Consider the following 19,104-nt stretch of genomic DNA (forward strand, 5'->3'; position numbering starts at 1 on the left):
TACGAATACTCCATCTGAAATCCGTACAACCTCAGATTCGTGGAGTGATGCCTTTAAGATGAATTATTAACTAATTAATATAGATGAAAAGATGGTGATCCATCACATTATTCAATCCTATATCGAATAAATAGAACGGTGGATTTAAACGTTCTTGCGGTTGCACAGTTACCGGCTCATTCACACCAAGTCCAGAAGGCAGATATGTTAGCAGAGCTTTTTTTTTTCAGGATCCGATATCCTCTACCAGATTAAATTGCACAAAGAGGTGTATGATATATTCATTGGAGAAAAAAAAATATGATATAGTAATAGCTTTTTTGAGTAAAATTCGTTTGATGAAATGAAAAAAAAAAGACTTCAACATGAGTTGTGGGTAGTAGCGAAAAATATGTGTTGAGATTACGGTTCGCTGTGATCAATTCTTCACATTTCATGAAGCCCCTACAGGATTTACATCCATGAATATAATTATTCTTATTTGTATAAAAAAACGCTTCACACATCACGAATAATACAAAAACAACCAGAATCAAAACTATCATCTAATGTTTATTCTTTTAAACATTTTACGTATAAGAAATTGAATCCGATAAAATTGACAACGCCTTTTCAAATTTTGAGGATCGAATTGATATTGGTAGTATTGCAGCGTGAATGAGGTTACTGGTCAGCTAAAACACAAATTTGTTGTATAGTCTGGTGAAATTATCAAGATATGGTTTCCATGCTGCATCGAGCAGTTGATTCTCTTGAAAATAGTTCAACAGTACTTGATGAACAAATAGATACTGTTGATCAGTCTGAAAATTGTGTATTTGTTGAAGGATTCTTTTCTGAAAGCATCCGCAACCGACCTGAATTGTGTTCGCCCTTTGAGACCTCAGCTTTAGTAGAATTTTATCGCTTTCTTCAATTGGCTGATTAAGCGAAAGAGATTCGAGAATGTATTGAATCATAACTATGGATCCAGTCCTTCCGACACCCGCAGAACAATGAACGACGATCGGTGTTCTGAGCGGAGAAATCCAACGAAATAGCTGGGAGAAAAAACTTACTCCTAAGTCTATTAAGGCCGACTCACTGAGTACTCTTAATGATGTCGAGAATTTGCACAATAGCTGTGTCCGCCGGTGGCACACCTCGATCAGGCCAATCCACCCAATGAACGTGTTTTACCTTCATTCTCTGAATGTTTTGAGGTGAAAACAGTGACAGTCTGGATTTTCTTAGCACTTCTGTAATATCCTCTTTCCTTGATTTTTACTTTTTTCACCTATTCTTTTCAATCGAAAAAAGAATTTGATTGAAAAGGATAGTGATAGTGAAGTGTCGTTAATCACGACGTGTTTGTTAAGTGAACAGAGGCAGTATCAAATTCCTACGAATTGAATTTCCATTTTTCTAAATCAGGATTATATGCATATGTAGTATGATTATATATGACCTATGAACATGAGGGGAAATAGCCAAAACACTGTCAAAAACAAGAGACAAAACCGACCTTTCCGTGCCGTTCTACAAGAAAGGCGGATATTCGAACATGTGCATTTGTGCTGCAAACGAATCTCACCTGGAATGGATGTTTTAGAAACTTATATGTAAAAGTACGGCTGCTACAATCAAAACATAACGCTGTATTTGAAAAAGCATTGGAACACTCCTTCGAAATCAAATTTACCAAAAGATAAGATTATTTGGAAAGTTTCTCTTTAAATTATATTCGGGAACAACACTATAGGGGATATGCCGCCTTCAAATCAAGCCCAATATTCGACCTTAGACATTCAAATCAAGAAGCCAAAACTGCCCAAAGACAAAAACCCATGCGAAGAAATTGATAAGATGGTATGCACACTTATAGAATTATAAAATCTATGCAATATCCATTCAGCAGTGTTTGTAAAGAGGAGACCAGGAGGGTTCTCCGATTTGCTGTTCAGGAAAGAAAACGAACAGAGCAGTCCCATAGAGAAGATCACCCATGTCAGATTTCACCGTACCGGCACTGACTACCTCAGCAACGCGACTGACTGTCGGAGCGAAACCAAACTGATCCAGGATTTAAGATTTATCTTACATGTTCATCTTAGCAGGTAAATGTTGGAGCACCAGCCATATTGCACACAATCCTGCTATCCGACCACTACTGTAACAAAACGCAAGATTGTCCGTCTGTCCATTTGTTGCGGATTCTCAGGGACACGCAGAAACCAAGAGGATCTTGGATTTGGGAATTGGACGGAAACAAATGGACAAACCACGTTGAAGACATGCCATCAAGACCGACCCGACCACTTGAACATCACCGGGGAATCCCAGGTGTCCTCAGCTTTTGTTTGCATCATATCGAACGAATCTACTGATGTGAACTTGAGCTGTTAACATTAGTCCAGGGGAATTGAACCAACTAATTAGCAGCATCAGTATAGCCTGCTAGGGTCCCGCTCATGGCCACAGACTTGCATCGTACATCACACAGGGAAAACCTCGAGCTTGAGCATTTGATAAAATTTGAGGGACAACATTTGAACGAGGAGACATGTTCAATATTAAGGTTGTGTGTGGTGGTAAGGATCGAGACAGGTCGGGGCGAATGTTCCCTGAGGCGGTGATGGTGTCTCCTTCGAGTCGTATAGACGAATGGACGAAACTTTTCCCATAAAGGTAATCGACTATACTTATCGACAGATATACGTGGTCTGTAGAAGACACATCCCAGAGTCGATTCGATAAATTCTTCTGCTCTTTCGCTGCGAAACAATCACTTGAGGTTTGCAGAATGCAACCATTTTTGTGTGGTAGAAAGCGCCTTTCATCACCGACGTTATTGACATTGATGCCGCCAGCTTCGCCGAAGTCTCGCGCTAGTGTATATTAGGTTGGTCCAAAAGTATTGCACCAAATTTGCACACTTTTCCTTTTGACGCTTTTATAGGTGGTTCTCAAAGCGGCAGCAAACTTTATGATATTCATACGACACAAATCTTCTGAAATGACTTTGCAAAAAATGTCCTGCGTGTGTGCGCGCAAAACCAAAGGCTGACACACACTCACTCTTATCGCTTACCCAAATCGACATCACCTTCTTGTGACCCAAGGGTGAAGACGTAGACGATTGCTGTACGGCCGCATCCAAGAGTCATCGACTGCTCGCGTGTAGTGGCATTGGGCTTGTCTCTGAGAGCGTCACGCAAAGCTTCATCATTCCATTACTACCAAAGCAAGGTCGAACTTCATGCTGAATATCTTCTGACTCGATCCGTTGGAACAAACCAACGACTGTCCAGCGGCACACTACATCCATCTTGAACGCAGCACATGGCTGAATACCAGTGGAATGTGCCCCATTATATACTCCTGGCGTGAGAGAACAGAACGTTCTTTCCGTTCAGTTCATTTGATTCCACGATAACAAATAATCATTCAGAATGTGCTTTGTGCATTCAACAAATCGAATTTAGAAATCTTAAATTTCCATTTATCTGTACTAGTATTGCGAATTAGGCTTGAGTCCCACATTTTTTACTCAATAGTGAGATCTCAGCCGATCGCAATTTTACGTGACGCATCTCCAAGTCTCAGATAGAGGTCTGAACCCAACCTTTATGCCTGCTTATGGCGAAAATGGCTGAGGGTGCGAAATCAAGTGACTGAAATTGCAAGGAAAGCGGTTTGGAGTCCCCTTCTGAAAATATGCTCCAGCAGCCCATTTCGGGAGGACGTGAGTCCTACCTAAAACGCTACCTAAAACTTGAAAGAGTGTAGGCTAGTAATCTGACCATGGGTTACGATTTAACTTCTGACTTCCAAGGAGCGCCAGGAATGGCAACCGTGTGATGCATCAACTCCTACGAAAGCGTTCATTGAAAATACAGTAGTATGGCTCTTCCAATGAATTCTTTCTTTTACTTAAAAGCAAACACCGCAGTTAAAAAATGAATTATCTGCAAACTTAGGCGAAGTTGTAGTGAACACTAGTGCGTCTTCATTTATAGGCCGACATTTGCTTCTCTCTTCTCTCAATGAAAAAAGCTGAATCTTACTTTTTTTCAGATTCTCCGAATCATCGAATATAGTCGAGAATTTGTTTATTTATCTATTTATCCAACTGCTAACTTACCATAGTAGACTTTACAAATGTGATCGTAATGTCATCAAATTGTAACGATCCACTGGTTGGGAAGTATTGGAAACATTTTCTTGCTCCCTAAAATCACAAGATACAGGATACCAAGGATAAGCTGGTGGAGATTGATTTTATCTGTATCTTTGGCATCGGGTTCGACCCCAATTCTGAGTCGAGGTTTATGAACGCCTGTGAACGTATGCAGCCCAGCCAACGATTTGAGGTGGCCATTCGAGGTATAACGCCATTGTCTTTATCCTCCGAACAAGACTAGTATCAGTTCATCGAAAAGACAAATACCTTAGTTGCCCTAAGGGGACTTCGAACCAACGACCGTGCATATGCACTAGCGGCTTCAGCTTACAATACGTCCGGAATATCGAATGCGATTAAATCACCTAAAATCCTCCATTTGCGGTTAAGGCACGAGGGGAAAGAACGCCAAATAGGACTGAAGTATTTGTGGAACAAATAACTTTAGTCAGTCTTGAATTTTGCTCCAGTTCTTATTTGATGGGGCGGGTGTAGTGTAGCGGTTAGAAGTTCCGCTTCCTGCACGATCGATCGGAGGTTCGGACCCGCCCTAGTGCTCGCCAAGCCTTTCATCCCCTTGGGGTCGACAAGTGGGCACCAGACTTGTCTGGGAGGATAAAAACACTGACTTAACATCGGCTAGCCGTCGCAAGTCATTGTATAGGCCAGATACACGTTCGTAAACCTCAAACGATTCTGAATTGAAGTGAACTTGGGGGCGCATCCCAAGTGGATTGATTAACGCCAGAAACTTTATCCTTTATCCTTTTGTCTTATTTAATAGAATCCACCGCCATTTTCCGCTTTCTTAAATCTGTTTTGTTTTTACATTTCCAACTTGTTTACCCTGTTTAGACTCATTATCTGAATTATTTTGAACTTTTCAAAGTTCTAGTGAGTACGAGTTCTCTGAAATCTTGCTATAACAGTTGATCTGGATTAGAATATCTTCCTTTTTTAAAGAACATTCGTCAGAGGTTTGAATGAAAAGGTAACTCTCATTGCTGAACATTATAGAAAAATCTTCATGATTTTTGAGAGTTGACTGAGATATCTAAATGGTCGCATGAATAATTTGACCCTCTACCTTCTCGAAAAAATTACACAGCATAACGATGAATTCCACTCGATCCTGTATACACATTAGCCAAAAATCCTTGGACGTTTTTTCTAGCGGAGCCTAAAGTAGGGTGTCGTTACACATAAAGGAGTAAGCACAGCAGTAAAAATTGACCTACTTGAGTGCAAATGAACCTCCTCGAGCACGTTGGGGTAGCAACATAATTGGCGTGGATGTAATCATCATCACAGCAGTTCATCAGCTTCACTCTTGTCGCATCCAGACATCCGACATCCTGCAAAGAAGAAGCGAATCTCGGAGATCATGCGGTAATTTTGGTTATTAAAAGAATTCATAACGGTGACCCGTTTCTATTAGGAGATTTTCATTACAAGCCAGAAGTTACACAGTCAAGCTCTTTGCAAGAACACTAAGTAGAAAAGTTACAGTTGTAGTTCAAAGGTAGGTGAGGAAATTGACGGTGTTGGAATCTCTCCACTGAAAAAAAAGAGAAAGATAATGTTAGGGTCGCAGATTACAGGTGACCACGCCGAATTCTTCTAATTGTCTTGGAAAACGGTTGTCCATTCTCCTTAGAGGTCTTGTGAAACGCCATCCTCAACGCACGCTGTTACTCTCAGCAGCCTGTTCATTGATTTTATTCGAACAACTTGCTGAGAAAACCAGACTGATTCTCGGCCGCTCGCTCGCGGACGCGACGCATGCGCGGTGGTGGCTCGTTGTGGGTTGGCTCGTAGCAAAGACCCTCCGTTTCCCGTTTTTGAGGAAAAAAAGGGAAGTCACGCTCATAGTCGTAATCTACACCCTTAACTCTATCTTGTATTGGAGAAATCCCAACACTGTCGATTTCGTGGTATGCTGGTTGCCTTTATTTTCATGGTAAAAAAAAAGAAAGATGAATAGTTTTGTAGTATGTAGGACAGAGGCTTGCAAAAAACAGTTATCATTTAAAAGCCTTCATTCTTTTATCCATTCAATCACCTAAAGTCCTATCCAATTTTTGGAGCAATATCCCAGACTTCTCAGAAATCAAATCTTTAGTTTTTTTTTTTTCTTACGTCGTTTTACTTAAATGGTTCCTCCTTACTCCATCATAGGTACTTTTGTAACACTGCTCATGAGCCGTAATTTTCTGAGCCACATCATAAACAACTGATATCAGAGGGACTGACAACGCTCAGGTGGCGGAGGTTTACTGCGTTGGATTTTCGATAGTCGAGAATTTCCAGTTGAGCCTCGAAGTTGTTAAACCAACAATCTTTACTTGACGACTGTTTTTGCAATACCTTCAAATTATTTTAGAGTCATAGAACGCAGAATAGAAAAGGTGATGCCAGGAATATCCAAGTCAAAGAAGGGATTCCAAGGCCACTCCTATGCGAGGATCAGAGACGCTCCCGCATATGCCAAGGAAAGCAAAATTAGGTGGCCCGGACACGTGATGCCTTCTTACGACAATCGTTGGGCCAGAGCCGACTGCATATTACCTGGATATTACACAAAGTCAAACGCACCGCAGGAAGACCGCCCACTCGGTGGTCAGATCTCTTCACGAAGTCCTTTAAAAAGAAAGTACGACGCTCTCCGAGTACCTAGCGAGAAGAGATGACACTGAGGAACCCTTGCACAGGATAAATGGAAGTATTACTGCCCGCTCGAGCAAATCGATGAACAACGGGAGCACAGGTGATATAGGTGATACCTTATTATTTTACTGGAGATGAAAAATTAGTAAAAGTCAAAAGTCAGTCTGCGCTGTGTGCCACCTGACTTTTGACTTAAAGGCATCACCCCACGAATCTGAGGTGATGCAGATTTCAGGTGGAGTATTTGTATATGGGATGGGAGACTACGGAGAGGGAGGTGGTTCCGTCCATTTCTTCCTAAATGCCGTAAAAAACGGCCTGGAAGATGCGGCGCCGCACAAGGCTGGCGCGCTCCAGTCGAACTCCCCGTAGAAAATAGTGCGCCGGAACGCGTGAAGCCGTATCTTCCGGACCGTTTTTTACGGCAACTAGGAAGAAATGGATGGAATCACCCTCCTCTCCGTAGTCTCCCATCCAGTATACGAATACTCCACCTGAAATCTGCACCACCTCAGATTCGTGGGGTGATGCCTTTAAGTCAAAGGTTGGGTGATAAACCGCGCAGCTGAAAGCAACGGATTTAGGTTTTCCACAAATCTCAGCTTCGTTTCGTTTCGTCATGAAGATTTTGTAGACGACCGAACTGCAGCAAAATGCTAGTTTTTGACCCCAACCAACATTTTCTCGTTGTTTTAAAAACTAAGCACACGAATAAGGACGTAAATGTTAGTTGAGAAGGCTGACTTCGTTCAGAAACAGTATTTCTCGGCAGTAGTCACAATGGAGGACCGCTTCGTGCTCTCCCCTTCAACTCTTTATTTCGTGATACTGAAATCTTGCGTCGCTGCTTTGGAGAAGTAATGTCTATGCTTTCCAATGAGTTTAAGTCACTTTATGGCTAAGAAAATAAGCCACACTACCGATAGGTATGAATACCACACCACGAACTTTCAGCATATTTCCGATGAGGCAGTGTCGTTGTTCGGCGACTGGGGTCCCTTGTATCAGGCCAACCAGCCTTTGTTTTGGTGGCGAAACGACAGTCCACAATATCCTATGCATGCCGTTCCCCTGCACCCATCCTAAGCCATATTCATTCAAGTGCACTCTGAGCTGACATCGATGCAGACAACGTGTTGAAGATGGATGGCGCAGGTGCCCAGCTGTACTACATACGTACTTTACCTTAATTAAAAGTCGTAAATGTCGACGACTAATAGACGTTTACGTGCTTTTGTTATGAGCTCGCGAGAGTTGCCGTATTCCCCAGTTCACCATGAATTTTCGCGTTAAGTAGAGAATTTCGTGCCAGGTGTTTATGTTGTTTCGTATCGCAACGATACGTGTTACTAACTTAAAAGGATAAAAAATAAAGATCACCGCGCGCATGATCAATCCCTACTGAGAGATACGTCTACTCGTACGATTTCAATTCAGAATCATTTGAAGTTTATGGACGCGTATGCTGCAATATAATGACTAGGGGGGCAAACCGGTGTGTCAAATCAGTGTGGACATATTTAAAACCAATTCATCGACCACGAGGGAATGAAAGGCTCGATTGGCATCTCGGTGGTTTCGAACCAACGATCGATCGTGCAGTCAAAGCCGAACCTCTTACCAACTGCCCTACGCTAGTTTTAGTAGTAACTTCTGCAGAACAGAGTCGTGCTACAAAGACGGTGTTCCGCGCTTGGGTTGTGCTTTTTCCAGTTGTACTCAAGCTAGTCTATTGCATCCTTTTCTGCTTGACACATAATCACAGTTGTTCCTGCACTGCAACTATCGAAGGTTCACCGTATTGCATGTATTACGTAGCTTGGAGAAAATGTTTTTGAAATATTTGAGCTGGCAAAATCGGATGATCACGGTAAGTGAGCTACGGATTCCAGCTCAGGTTGATTAATTATCCCTACATATCCTCAGCAACAAAAACGAACGTGTCGCTAAGTAACTCGTATTGCACATACTGTACTACAGTAACTTGTACATGGCTCATCTCTTTCCAGTTTCTATACAGGAGGCGTGTAGACGGAGGAATTTACCTCCTGCTGGAGCTAATAGTGCGCTCCTTTCGAATCGCAGGAGCTGCACAGTATCTGCATAGAAAACAGTTCCGACTTGTTTCTGCTCTATTGCTCGAAGAGCCAGACCACACTGCGCGTGATGGCATCGTAGATCGTACAGGAAAAAACTTTCACCGAGACAATGGGACCTCTCGAAAACTCCCCATGCCCCTGAGTACTAGAGCCTGGGCAACGGATAGAGGAATCTATCAAGTGTGATAAGCCGAGAGCATCTGGAACCTTGGTAGAGAATTCTTGTGTAACCGATGGTGTGGAGGTTTCCTTCGAATTCTTTTAGCAAGAACGTCAGAGTCGCCTGTGTTCGTAGGTTTACGGGCCGAGGTTTATCTTTCAAATCCCTCTCTTCCCCTGCAAAATTAGTGGACAAGCGCTGGAAGGAGGAGTAGCTGGTGCCTTTGCCGAATTCGATATCGAGGTTGTTGACAACCGCTGAGTTGAGGCGCCGTTCGTAGAAAGTGATAACGTAAAGGAAGTTGACATCTTTCTTGGAGAAAAGAAGAACTATGCACTCTTATACAGGAGACGTTTTAAGGAGTTTTCTTTCTTGTGTACCACGTCAGAAATATCAAATAACAACAAGTTGTGGTCAGTTGGACATTGTTCTAAAGATTTTCTTAACACGAGGTGTCTGTCTCGCAAGCACCTGTTAAAAAATGCGCCGCCTTACCTTCCACGTAAGCGCTTATAAATATAAGTATAAAATATTTCAAAAAAAGCACAAATATAAGGAATAAGTAAATGAATTATAAGAAACCACAAGTAAAAAGTAAACGATTAATTCATCCATGGTAAATTCCCACAATGGTGCTAATATATGCAATCGGTCATACTAAAACGCTTTGAAGGCAATTGAGAACGACCGTATCTCAGACATTTACATTCTAATGACTTTATCACAATATGAATAACATTTTTGGGTCAACCATGCAAACATATTTATTTATTTGTTCACATATATCAGTTCACCAAAGAAAAAAAAACAAAACAAAACACATTTGTCTAAGTCGGAACGTTAAAAAAAAAGAAAATCGCCAAAGTTGTTGTCAGTAGAATCAGTCTTTTACGCGGCGAATAACACGTCAATCATATCGTTCTTCCACTTCAGAAAGTAAAGAATCCTTTTATGATATTTTATATTTATGATATATTTATACTCCCCTAATCCAGAACGCTTAAAGGCATCATCCCATGAATCTGCGGTGGCGCAGGTTTCGAGTGAGTTATGCCTATACGGGATCGTAGATTATGGGGGGAGGGTGAAGTTGCAGAGAATAGCGCTCCGGATCGCTCGAAGACGAAGACGAAGGCTATCTTCCGGGCCGTTTTTTTTAACGGAAATTAGGAAGAAATGGACAGAATCACCCTCTTCCTCACAATCTACGACACCGTAGGCATAACCCACCTGAAATCCGTACCACCGCAGATTCGTGGGGTGATGCCTTTAACATCGGTCTATTTATCTGCATACCAGGGTTTAGGAGGGCGGGTGTAGTGTAGCGGTTAGAGGTTCCGCTTCCTGCCCGATCGATAGGATGTTCGAATCCGCCCTAGAGCTCACCAAGCCTTTCATCCCTCCGGGGTCAATAAATTGGTACCGGACTTGTCTGGGAGGATAAAACACTGACTTGACACACCGCAAGTCATTGTATAGGCCAGATACCCGTTCGTGAACATCAAACGATTTTGAATTGAAGTGAACGTGGGGGCACATCCCAAGCGGATTAATTAACGCCAGAAACTTTATCCTTTAACTTTTATCAGGGTTTAGACGACCAATTAGGCCAAGACGGAAGGAGCACGTTGGGGTGCCGAATGAATATACATATTTTGCAATTACATTACTCGGAAAGACCACTTATTTAACTTGTTATCTTCTTTTCCTTGTTTTCTTCTTTTCGTCCATCACTACCATAATTATCTCTGACCTGGCCGTTCCCTAACATGTTTAACATGCTCCCTTAACATGTTCGAAACGCCTAAACACGTTACGCGCTTTGAACATGTTCAGTAAACGCGTTATGAGAAAAAAAAACTTGTTAAATGTTTCGATTGGGAACTCATTAATTATCGTTCTTCTTTCATGTTGTGCAGCCCACTCCGCAAATCTGTTCCGTTCCTTAGTACTTACAGCTGTTTGCCGGTAATTGCTTTTTGGTTTGTTAAATTCACAGGGAGGTTCTGCTTATTGGAGGTTCTTTCCAATAATACGGTAGCAGTCATAAATTGCAAGTATCACAACATTTGCGAACATTTACAAATATCACCTTTCACAGATCCCGGAATCGAACCCTTGGGAGCACCATGACCTTACCCAACGAAGCACGACCATATGGTTGGCTAGACAAAAACTCGAATAGTAAATTTCGTTAGCTGCAAAATGTAAAACTTTGCTTTACTGAGATGTAAGAATTCACTTATTGATTCTGCCCACTTAACGTGTTCGTTTCTTACCGACAATCCTATGGGCGTAAAATGCTGCATCGTTGGGTGAAGTGATCTTTGGATTGGCCGCTCTAATTCTAATACGTGTAGTTGTTCCAAGTTTTGATGTGATACTTGCAAACCACTTCTGAGACTTTATTCGTTATAGGAGGAATTTTCCATGGACTCCTCCGAACCTAAGTATACCATAAAATTGGTGATGTTAGGATTTTTCGACGAAAAGATAGAGCTAGCGGTGTAGGTGACGAGTAAGAGCGCGATTACGCCAAATTTCCCCGTTATTGTTCTGGAAAACGGCTAAATATGCACGTGTTGGAAGTTTGAGTTTAACCAGAAAATCCCAGAGAGCCGCTTTTGCAAAAACAATAACAACACGGAAATTTTTTAGGCACTTTTTGTGTTTAATGCAACTAATAGAACGAATATCAGATAACGATAATGAACGTGGACCAACTGAAGATTTTTAGAATCTCTCCACTGCTTCCCTGGCGACCTTCCCAGTTTTTGCAATACACCCTCTCCCCAATAACACAATATTTTACAACTTTTGCGTTCTTCTCGCCTTCAAATTATGATTTTAATATGATTTTTTGCGATGAACAGATCGTTACTACGATCGATCGATCTCGTGAAGTTGTTTCTCCCTGTTTGAAAAAAAAATATCCCGAGCCTTCCTACATATTTCCTGCTTTCTATCTGTTTCTTTGTTGTTTCCGCCTACTTCCCATTATCAAACATAGAATGCATGAATTTTCTCCTCTTATTTTTCTCACATACGCATTGACTTTGCGATTTCGTACAATTCCAGCAGAAGACGTGGAACTCATTATTAAGAATTTTCTTGTTTTCTTCTGATCCATTACAGTATCTCACTTAGTATATTCATGCATATTAAACTGACTAACGGAATATCTAACTTATCCTTTTGTACGTGTACATCCAACTTATCAACGATCTGAACTGGTGATGGAGACTTCACATTCAATAGATATTGATTGTGGGCGGGGCTACACTGCACTGGCTACACCTTCCCAGAAATGATAACGTCGCTGCCATATTTTATCCTTGATGGCTAATTACAGCGGAGCATATCGGCAGGATAATTTTAATCGTTAGTTTAACCATTTTAAAAACACTACATACTTTTATTTAATACCATAATCCCGACGTCTTATATGTCGAACGGTTTGGGCGCGCGGCGCCACCGCAACGCACACTCGTCGACAAACACTCGCTCGTCCCACGACTCTGCGCCAGTCGCGTTCACGCGGTTGAACAAGTCTGAGAGCGACTATAAGCGACCGCTGTATTTCCTTGGCAAGTGACAGTTTCATTTTTTTCTTGCCTTTCACTACTTTTTCAAATATCTATTCTGAAAAAGAAAAAGAGTGAAAGGTATAGTTGGGTAAGAACGACATGAAACACGGACAGTTGCGTAAGCGGCCGCGCTCGTAAGCGGTGCGGTGGAGATAGCGGTTCGAATCGAGGTGGGAGCATGGCAAACTGCTGAGGTGGGTGGCGGTAGCGGGATCATTACACGATCCCAACCGCTACGCTCCACCGCTCCGCTTCGAGCGCAGCCGCTTGCGCAAACGTCCGTGTTTCATGTCATTTTGACCCGACTATAATTGGGAGGATGTACTCAATAATGCTTGAATCGGAGTTTAACTTAGAGCGCAAAATCCGTTCCTAGAGCACAAAAATCGGTCTTAATTGTCAGATGAGGATTACGGAAAACTCATCTCTCAGGTCATTTTTAGTTTTCTTGTCGTTGAAAGTACTACAAGAGATGACTTAGCTATTCACCTCCAGGAACCCTGCTAGGAGTGTTTGGAAAAGTCAAAGCATTGTTAGTTCCAGTTCTATCATTTTTTTTCTAAATATGCAAAAAGGGGAATATAAACATTTGAGCGAGAAAAACGTTACGAGTATTTGTGTGGAGTAAAGACTCATTAAGATCTATCTCCTTCGTAATATTAGAGAAGATGAGAACTGATGTGTTGGACGGAGGAAGGGTCTAATTATCGGAAAACGGTTAATAACGAATTTTGTGCTCTAAGAACAACTTTTGCAATATCGATTAGAGCAGCCTTAAGTGGACCAGTTTCTTTTCGCCAAGTTTCTTTACGAAGATCTTATCTGAAATGGAGACTTTCAAATCATTTGATATCATTGGAAGAGTGTAATGGTCCTTGAACTATTCGTCCACAATGGTTCTCCACTGCTCTTCATAAATTACATGAAATTCTCGAAAATCTAAGCCAAACCACACCTTGTACCGATTTTTCCCCTGTGGATTCATTTGTACGAATTTTCTCATGAGTGCTAAGTTATTCGACCTGAAATAGCCAAGCGTTTCGGTTTTGCGACTAGATATATTTACGGGCCTCGAAACCGAAAGCTTTTTGTTCTAGTGCCGCTACCTCAAGTACACCCTCTACGCCTCAATTGGAAATCAGCCTACGGAACCCTTGAGTCGCACATCGGAGCTGAGAAGAAGTCGCAAACAAAGCAAATCGCTGGCGCTTTTGGCGGTAGCACCTACCTTTTCATGGATAAGAATTCCGTTCGTAGACCTTGGACACCTTTTTCCATCGTTCGTCGAACAAAACGGTAGACCTAGACGGCCAGGTGTTGAACAAAAAACTTTACTGATCCAAAGAAAGGGAGGAAAAACAGAAATTACCAGAAGCTTTTCCTTTGAAGCAGTTTTGGGCTCACGTGTGGACTTCATCGTCATCTCACTGTAAACGATTTGGTGAAGCCAAAGAAAAAACTAACGATAATTCAATAACAAGACCAAAGAAGCAAAAGCAGGAAAGGAAAGAGAAAGGGAAACGTGAAGGAAAAGAAAGAATAAAAGAAAGAGATAAAGGTATGAAAAATCTGAAAGAAGCAGGAAAAGACGTACAGAGGAATTTTCATGCAACAGAGGCTGTTAAAGTGCGAAGGAACTAGGTAGACGTTGCGAAAGAATTTATGAAGAAAAAATCGGCAGAAATAGATATGTGAGCTTGAAAGAAGGAAAAGAAAACAAAAATCAAGGAAGAATAGTAGAAAGAAGGGTACAAAGTGAAGAAATGCCATACATTTTGGAATCTTCCCTCTTGTCGATTACTGTTTCATCTTCGATCAACGATTGAGTTACTGATTTTGAAGATTTTTGAGATCTTTGGGTCCTCAAACTTGGTGAACGGCCAAACTTCTTTCTTGAACCTAAAAAATTTGTGATGATTCAATTGCAGGACCAAGCAGTAGTAATGTTTCTGTACCTCGAAACATACTGTCCAGCTGATTCTGCCGGCCAATGAAATTGTCTGCTACTAAATGAACATCACTTCCCTGAGTAGCCGAAAGATGATTGTATTTACTTAAAAGAAAACTTACAGTGTACAGAAGCAATCTTCCACCGAATGAACGAAAACATTAATGCAGGGTCCTGACACGAATGCCATCACGGCTTCGTATATTCGAACTTCGTCGCGAGACCTAAGCTTAGGATCTACAAGAGGTCCTTGAGCATAACTCGATGATGAGCATTTTGCCGTGCCAACTGTCCTGCCCAGAATAGAGTGCTGAAGTTTCGTTCCCGCTTCACTCTGCAAATTTCTGTTGCGTCTCTTTACGCAGTTCTTTTGTTACAGCTTTTTCTGGTGCTAATTTGCGCCGAACTCATCCGAATCGGCATCCTTGAAGGTCTGACCGTGGGATCGAAGTTACCACAACCACATGTTCTCTGGAAATTTTCCATTTGTGAACAATCTCGCACAGAATCATATTAAGATTTTTTTTTTTTTTTAATTTGCCTTTCTCACTACTGTCTAAGTTAGGTAAGAGGTAGTTAAGGTGGGAAAGGGGGCTCACAACACTACCATAATCAAACTGTACTTGAGCTGCATTTAGAGCGCGAAAATCGTTCTTAGTTATCAGACCCGGGTTGCCGAGAGTCCATCTCTCAGCCTATTTTCGGATCTCTTTTTCCTGTCGCTGAAAGTACTACACGGTATAACTTAAACATACTTACATTACAACTTCCAGTAAACCTGTTTGGAGTTTGGTGAAGTTAAAACATCAGTAGTTTCGGCTCTATCTTCTTTTTTCCCTTAGCAGCATCAGCCTACATGTTATGGATGCCCTAAGGGTAATCCTCAGGCTTTATGGCCCCGACTAACTTAGTTATTAACTTCCAGTGATGGATTGTCGATTCGTGAACTCATCGTTTCTCAAAGCCATTTACCGCTTAAGAGCGGTTTTTGCGCTCTAGGCGCGATTTTTGCGCTCTAATCTACAGTTCGATGAGGGCACTGTTGTACGCCCTCAACTGTCCTCCAGAATCGGCAGTAACCTTGTATAATCTTAACCATTAGCAGTTATACATTTTAATCAGACATTTCCGATATGCCTCATCCTGAATCTTATCCCGATGTCTCTTGTTCATGCCTATAAGTGCTCCTTTATTCTGTATTTGTAGATCTCTTGGGAGAATTCATCCTAAATGTTCTCTGGATGCTATCTATCTATACTTTGTTTTTTTTTCCGCTTCAGCCGATCCAGCAGCGACTAGTTTTGCTCTCGGTTACCGCACAACGTCGATAATTTGCTTCTCCTAGCCAACTTATTAAATAAGGTGCCCTCCAGAAAGAAAATTTCCATAAAAATGTTGCAAGCTGACCTTGTTTTGCAAAATTGCAGCCTACTGTTGCCTTAGCGTTGACGTTCGCTTTCCTTGTGATAGTGCTAGGAGTTTAGGGTTTTGAGTATTAGCTGCGCCGTAGCGATTCCGCAGCGGCGTTAATTTTTACAACGACAAACTGGTCTAGCATAAATAACTTATCTCAGACGTCAAAAAGATGATCTCTGTAAGATAACTGAGATCTATGAGCGAATTTAACGATTTTTGAAGTTTAGACGCATCTTAGCGCCATAGGACACAACACAATTGAGCTTGGAATTTATCCTTATTTTCGCAGCTGGAGTCGCAAGACCGCTGAATCGTTCCACAATCATTGGGACAGCATTTCTAATTGTGTACAGATTGAGCGTCTGATTCTATTGACGGGAACGTGCTTCTTATGCGTAACTCAATCACCGATTCCTCCTCTCCTCCTACTTCCAGATTATTCAACCTGATAACGCTCAGTAATGAGGGTTTCAACTCAAGTGGTTGTGATGAGTATAGAACAGACCTTATTTATTAAGAGGGAAGCGCAAAGTATGACTTATCGAGGAGCGTTCATTTCTGAGCGATTTTTAGTTTCTTCTGTGTTTAAGAGGATAATTTATATTATTTGTTCGAATAAATTTTCGAAATAATTCGACTATTCGAGCGTTTAGGTTGTCGAAGATTCCACAAGCGGCGATATTCGAATATGTTAGAGTAATCGAATGCAACATTAAAGCAAAGACACAAGTCTCCGTACTCGAACAATATTCGAAGAGAAGTTCAATCAGTCGAATATTCGTATACTCTATTTTTCAAATATTGGGGAATTCCAACGTTGTTGAGCTCGAGTTCGAATATTGATTCGAAGATAAAATGTTATCCACTCGTTCAAATATTTGATCCGAATATTCGACGTTCGAACGCGCAGGCACTCGTCGCAATCCAAAGAAACTTGCTGGTAATGGATATCGATTGACTGGTGATCTACACAATTTCTTTCTGTCTTTGTTGCAAAAACATCATTTGCTATCATAACAAATCAAAATGGATGAAATTCACTGTTTCCACGGAACTTCAAGACGGTAAATGAGAATCCAGAGAGATTTTTCGCAGATTGATATCAGAATCTTTAGGAATATGTAGTGGTATTTGATACTTCTAAGCTGAGAAGAATTTCTTTCTCGACATTTTTGAACTGATCTACTGCTTCGCTTCTGAAACTTTTTGAAATCTTATTCAAATTCTCTTCCAGACAGCTAACAAAACGCTTTGAAAAAAAAAAACGGGGACAATGTCTGGGATTTTTAAGGAGTCATATATTTTGAGGCAAAAGGAAATTGACCAGTTAGTCATTCTGAGATGAGAGAACGGCTCTTAAGTTGGGGTCAAAAGTATCACATTGAGTTGCAGAGGCGATTTTACATTAAATACATGCACATGAAAAGATTTTTTAACGGTAGTACTGTAGATTTGAGCACTAATTTCACCATGTCTATCTTATGCGCGTTTTTCAACGAGAGTCAATCAAATTCAAAGAATTTTATGCCACGTCATTCTATATTTGCATAGTGCACGATAGATCTCGTCCACTTCATAAGTAATCAATATGGATAGTCTTTTTTTGTAGGTGTTAGTCTTCAAAAGTAGTGTTCGGAGGGGGTTTTACATTTAGGATATGGACTTTTATCGACGTTTGAATTTAAAAATTACTTCCACTAAAACTGTATCTCTTGAAATATCAGCTGTTTATGATTAGAAGTGAAACTAGGATTAAGGGATCATTTGAAGGAGGACGAGTTAACACCGCCAGTGAGCTGCCGCTATGTGCGCGCACAAATGTCACTAGCGGTTACTGTAGAGTGGGCGGCAATGTGGACACGTGCTTTCGAGAAGTTTTTTTCTGTATGTCTTAACATTTTTTACTTCTGTTAGAGAGCGATTACTGTAGCGGCACTTTGGATTTGTGTAGTACTTCCTAAAATCCTCAACAGGCCACAAATAGGTGTTCTGTACGTGGATCTTCCCTTAGGGTGGTATCTTAGATTTAATCCGGAATAATGGAGTCCTTAAACGAACAGCGTGGCAGGCGAGGCTAAGGACACTGGCGGTGATCCCTTGCTAACGTTCGAGAACAGCTGAGTCTCTGTCTACCGTTTATTCACTTCGGTGCTGCTCGTTTATCTATTTGCCTATCAACCTCAGTTCAGTCGGGCGGCCTCCACATCCCGCCGCTTCCCGCACACTCCATCGCCTCCACTAAAAGCGAAGCGCATTTGTCAGCAACGTTACGGCGTGGATTAGAACCCCGAGCGCAGCCGACAGCCAGCCATACCACCCGTATCCCTATGGACTCTGCGTAGAGCGCTAAGGTGAGGGCCGTGAGGGGATCGATGGTGCGAGTCGGTTGGCTGGACGGCAGAATGCAGGTCGCGCTAGGGGGATTAGGGCGCGGCTTAGGGTAAGGCGTCGCGCGCCTGGATGGGTTTAGGGGCTGAGGTCGCGTCCGTCCTCTATCGTGCAGGGCCCGTGAGTGTCTCTCGGATGGCTTAGTGCCAGGCGGAGACCCACTGACGGCCGGCAATCGATTGGGCCTAGTCTTGCTTAGCGCAGTTAGGGGGTTTACATTACGGCCTGGCGAGTAGGGGTGCGAGAGAGCGACGTTGGCGAGGCGAGACACAGAGACCAGAGCATTCGCCGAGAGAGAATGAGAGAGTCGGCCGGCAAAACACTAGATTCATCGATCTATTGCACCGGCTCTCGCTCTACTCTACTTGTTTATTGTTTGTTTGGTTTGTTTATTCCCCCTCCAATGACCTGCACTTAGCGCCGGTCACTCGCATCAGTCAATTTATCCGGGCTCTGGAGCGTTTATTTGCTTAAATCACTCACATCGCTTCACACTCTTTGATCTATCCATGGATCTCTTAAGGATTTTCACGGCTCACTTCGATTTTGATCTCTTCAGTAAACAATACTTCGATCGCCACTTCTGCGGATGCCTGATCAATGCCTATTGTTCCGTCGCTAGCACCCTCTGACGTTTCCGCTCTACCGTTCCTTCTCATAGTTTACTTAGCTAGCTT

At 42.0% G+C, this 19,104-nt stretch overlaps 1 protein-coding gene across 2 annotated transcripts; it reads right to left on the bottom strand.

The window, feature by feature from the left end:
* Positions 1 to 674: 674 nt before the first annotated feature.
* RB195_003086 (uncharacterized protein) lies at positions 675 to 19,086 on the bottom strand (the record flags this gene model as incomplete). 2 transcript variants are annotated; one of them, XM_064200606.1, is made up of 14 exons in its annotated part: positions 675 to 803; positions 858 to 1,014; positions 1,085 to 1,188; positions 1,505 to 1,573; positions 4,124 to 4,210; positions 5,250 to 5,342; positions 5,401 to 5,517; positions 13,631 to 13,697; positions 13,904 to 13,977; positions 14,045 to 14,102; positions 14,448 to 14,574; positions 14,631 to 14,728; positions 14,848 to 14,957; positions 18,967 to 19,086. In XM_064200606.1, the coding sequence occupies 14 exons, from the start codon at positions 19,084 to 19,086 to the stop codon at positions 675 to 677; spliced, it is 1,410 nt and encodes a 469-aa protein (XP_064056487.1). The 2 variants fall into 2 exon arrangements, with proteins under 2 accessions (XP_064056487.1, XP_064056488.1); XM_064200607.1 differs by lacking the exon at positions 18,967 to 19,086 and adding an exon at positions 15,062 to 15,109 and having other exon boundaries at positions 14,803 to 14,957.
* Positions 19,087 to 19,104: the final 18 nt, after the last annotated feature.

This window comes from Necator americanus, chromosome IV (assembly GCF_031761385.1).
Source record: "Necator americanus strain Aroian chromosome IV, whole genome shotgun sequence".
Lineage (NCBI taxonomy): Eukaryota > Metazoa > Nematoda > Chromadorea > Rhabditida > Ancylostomatidae > Necator > Necator americanus.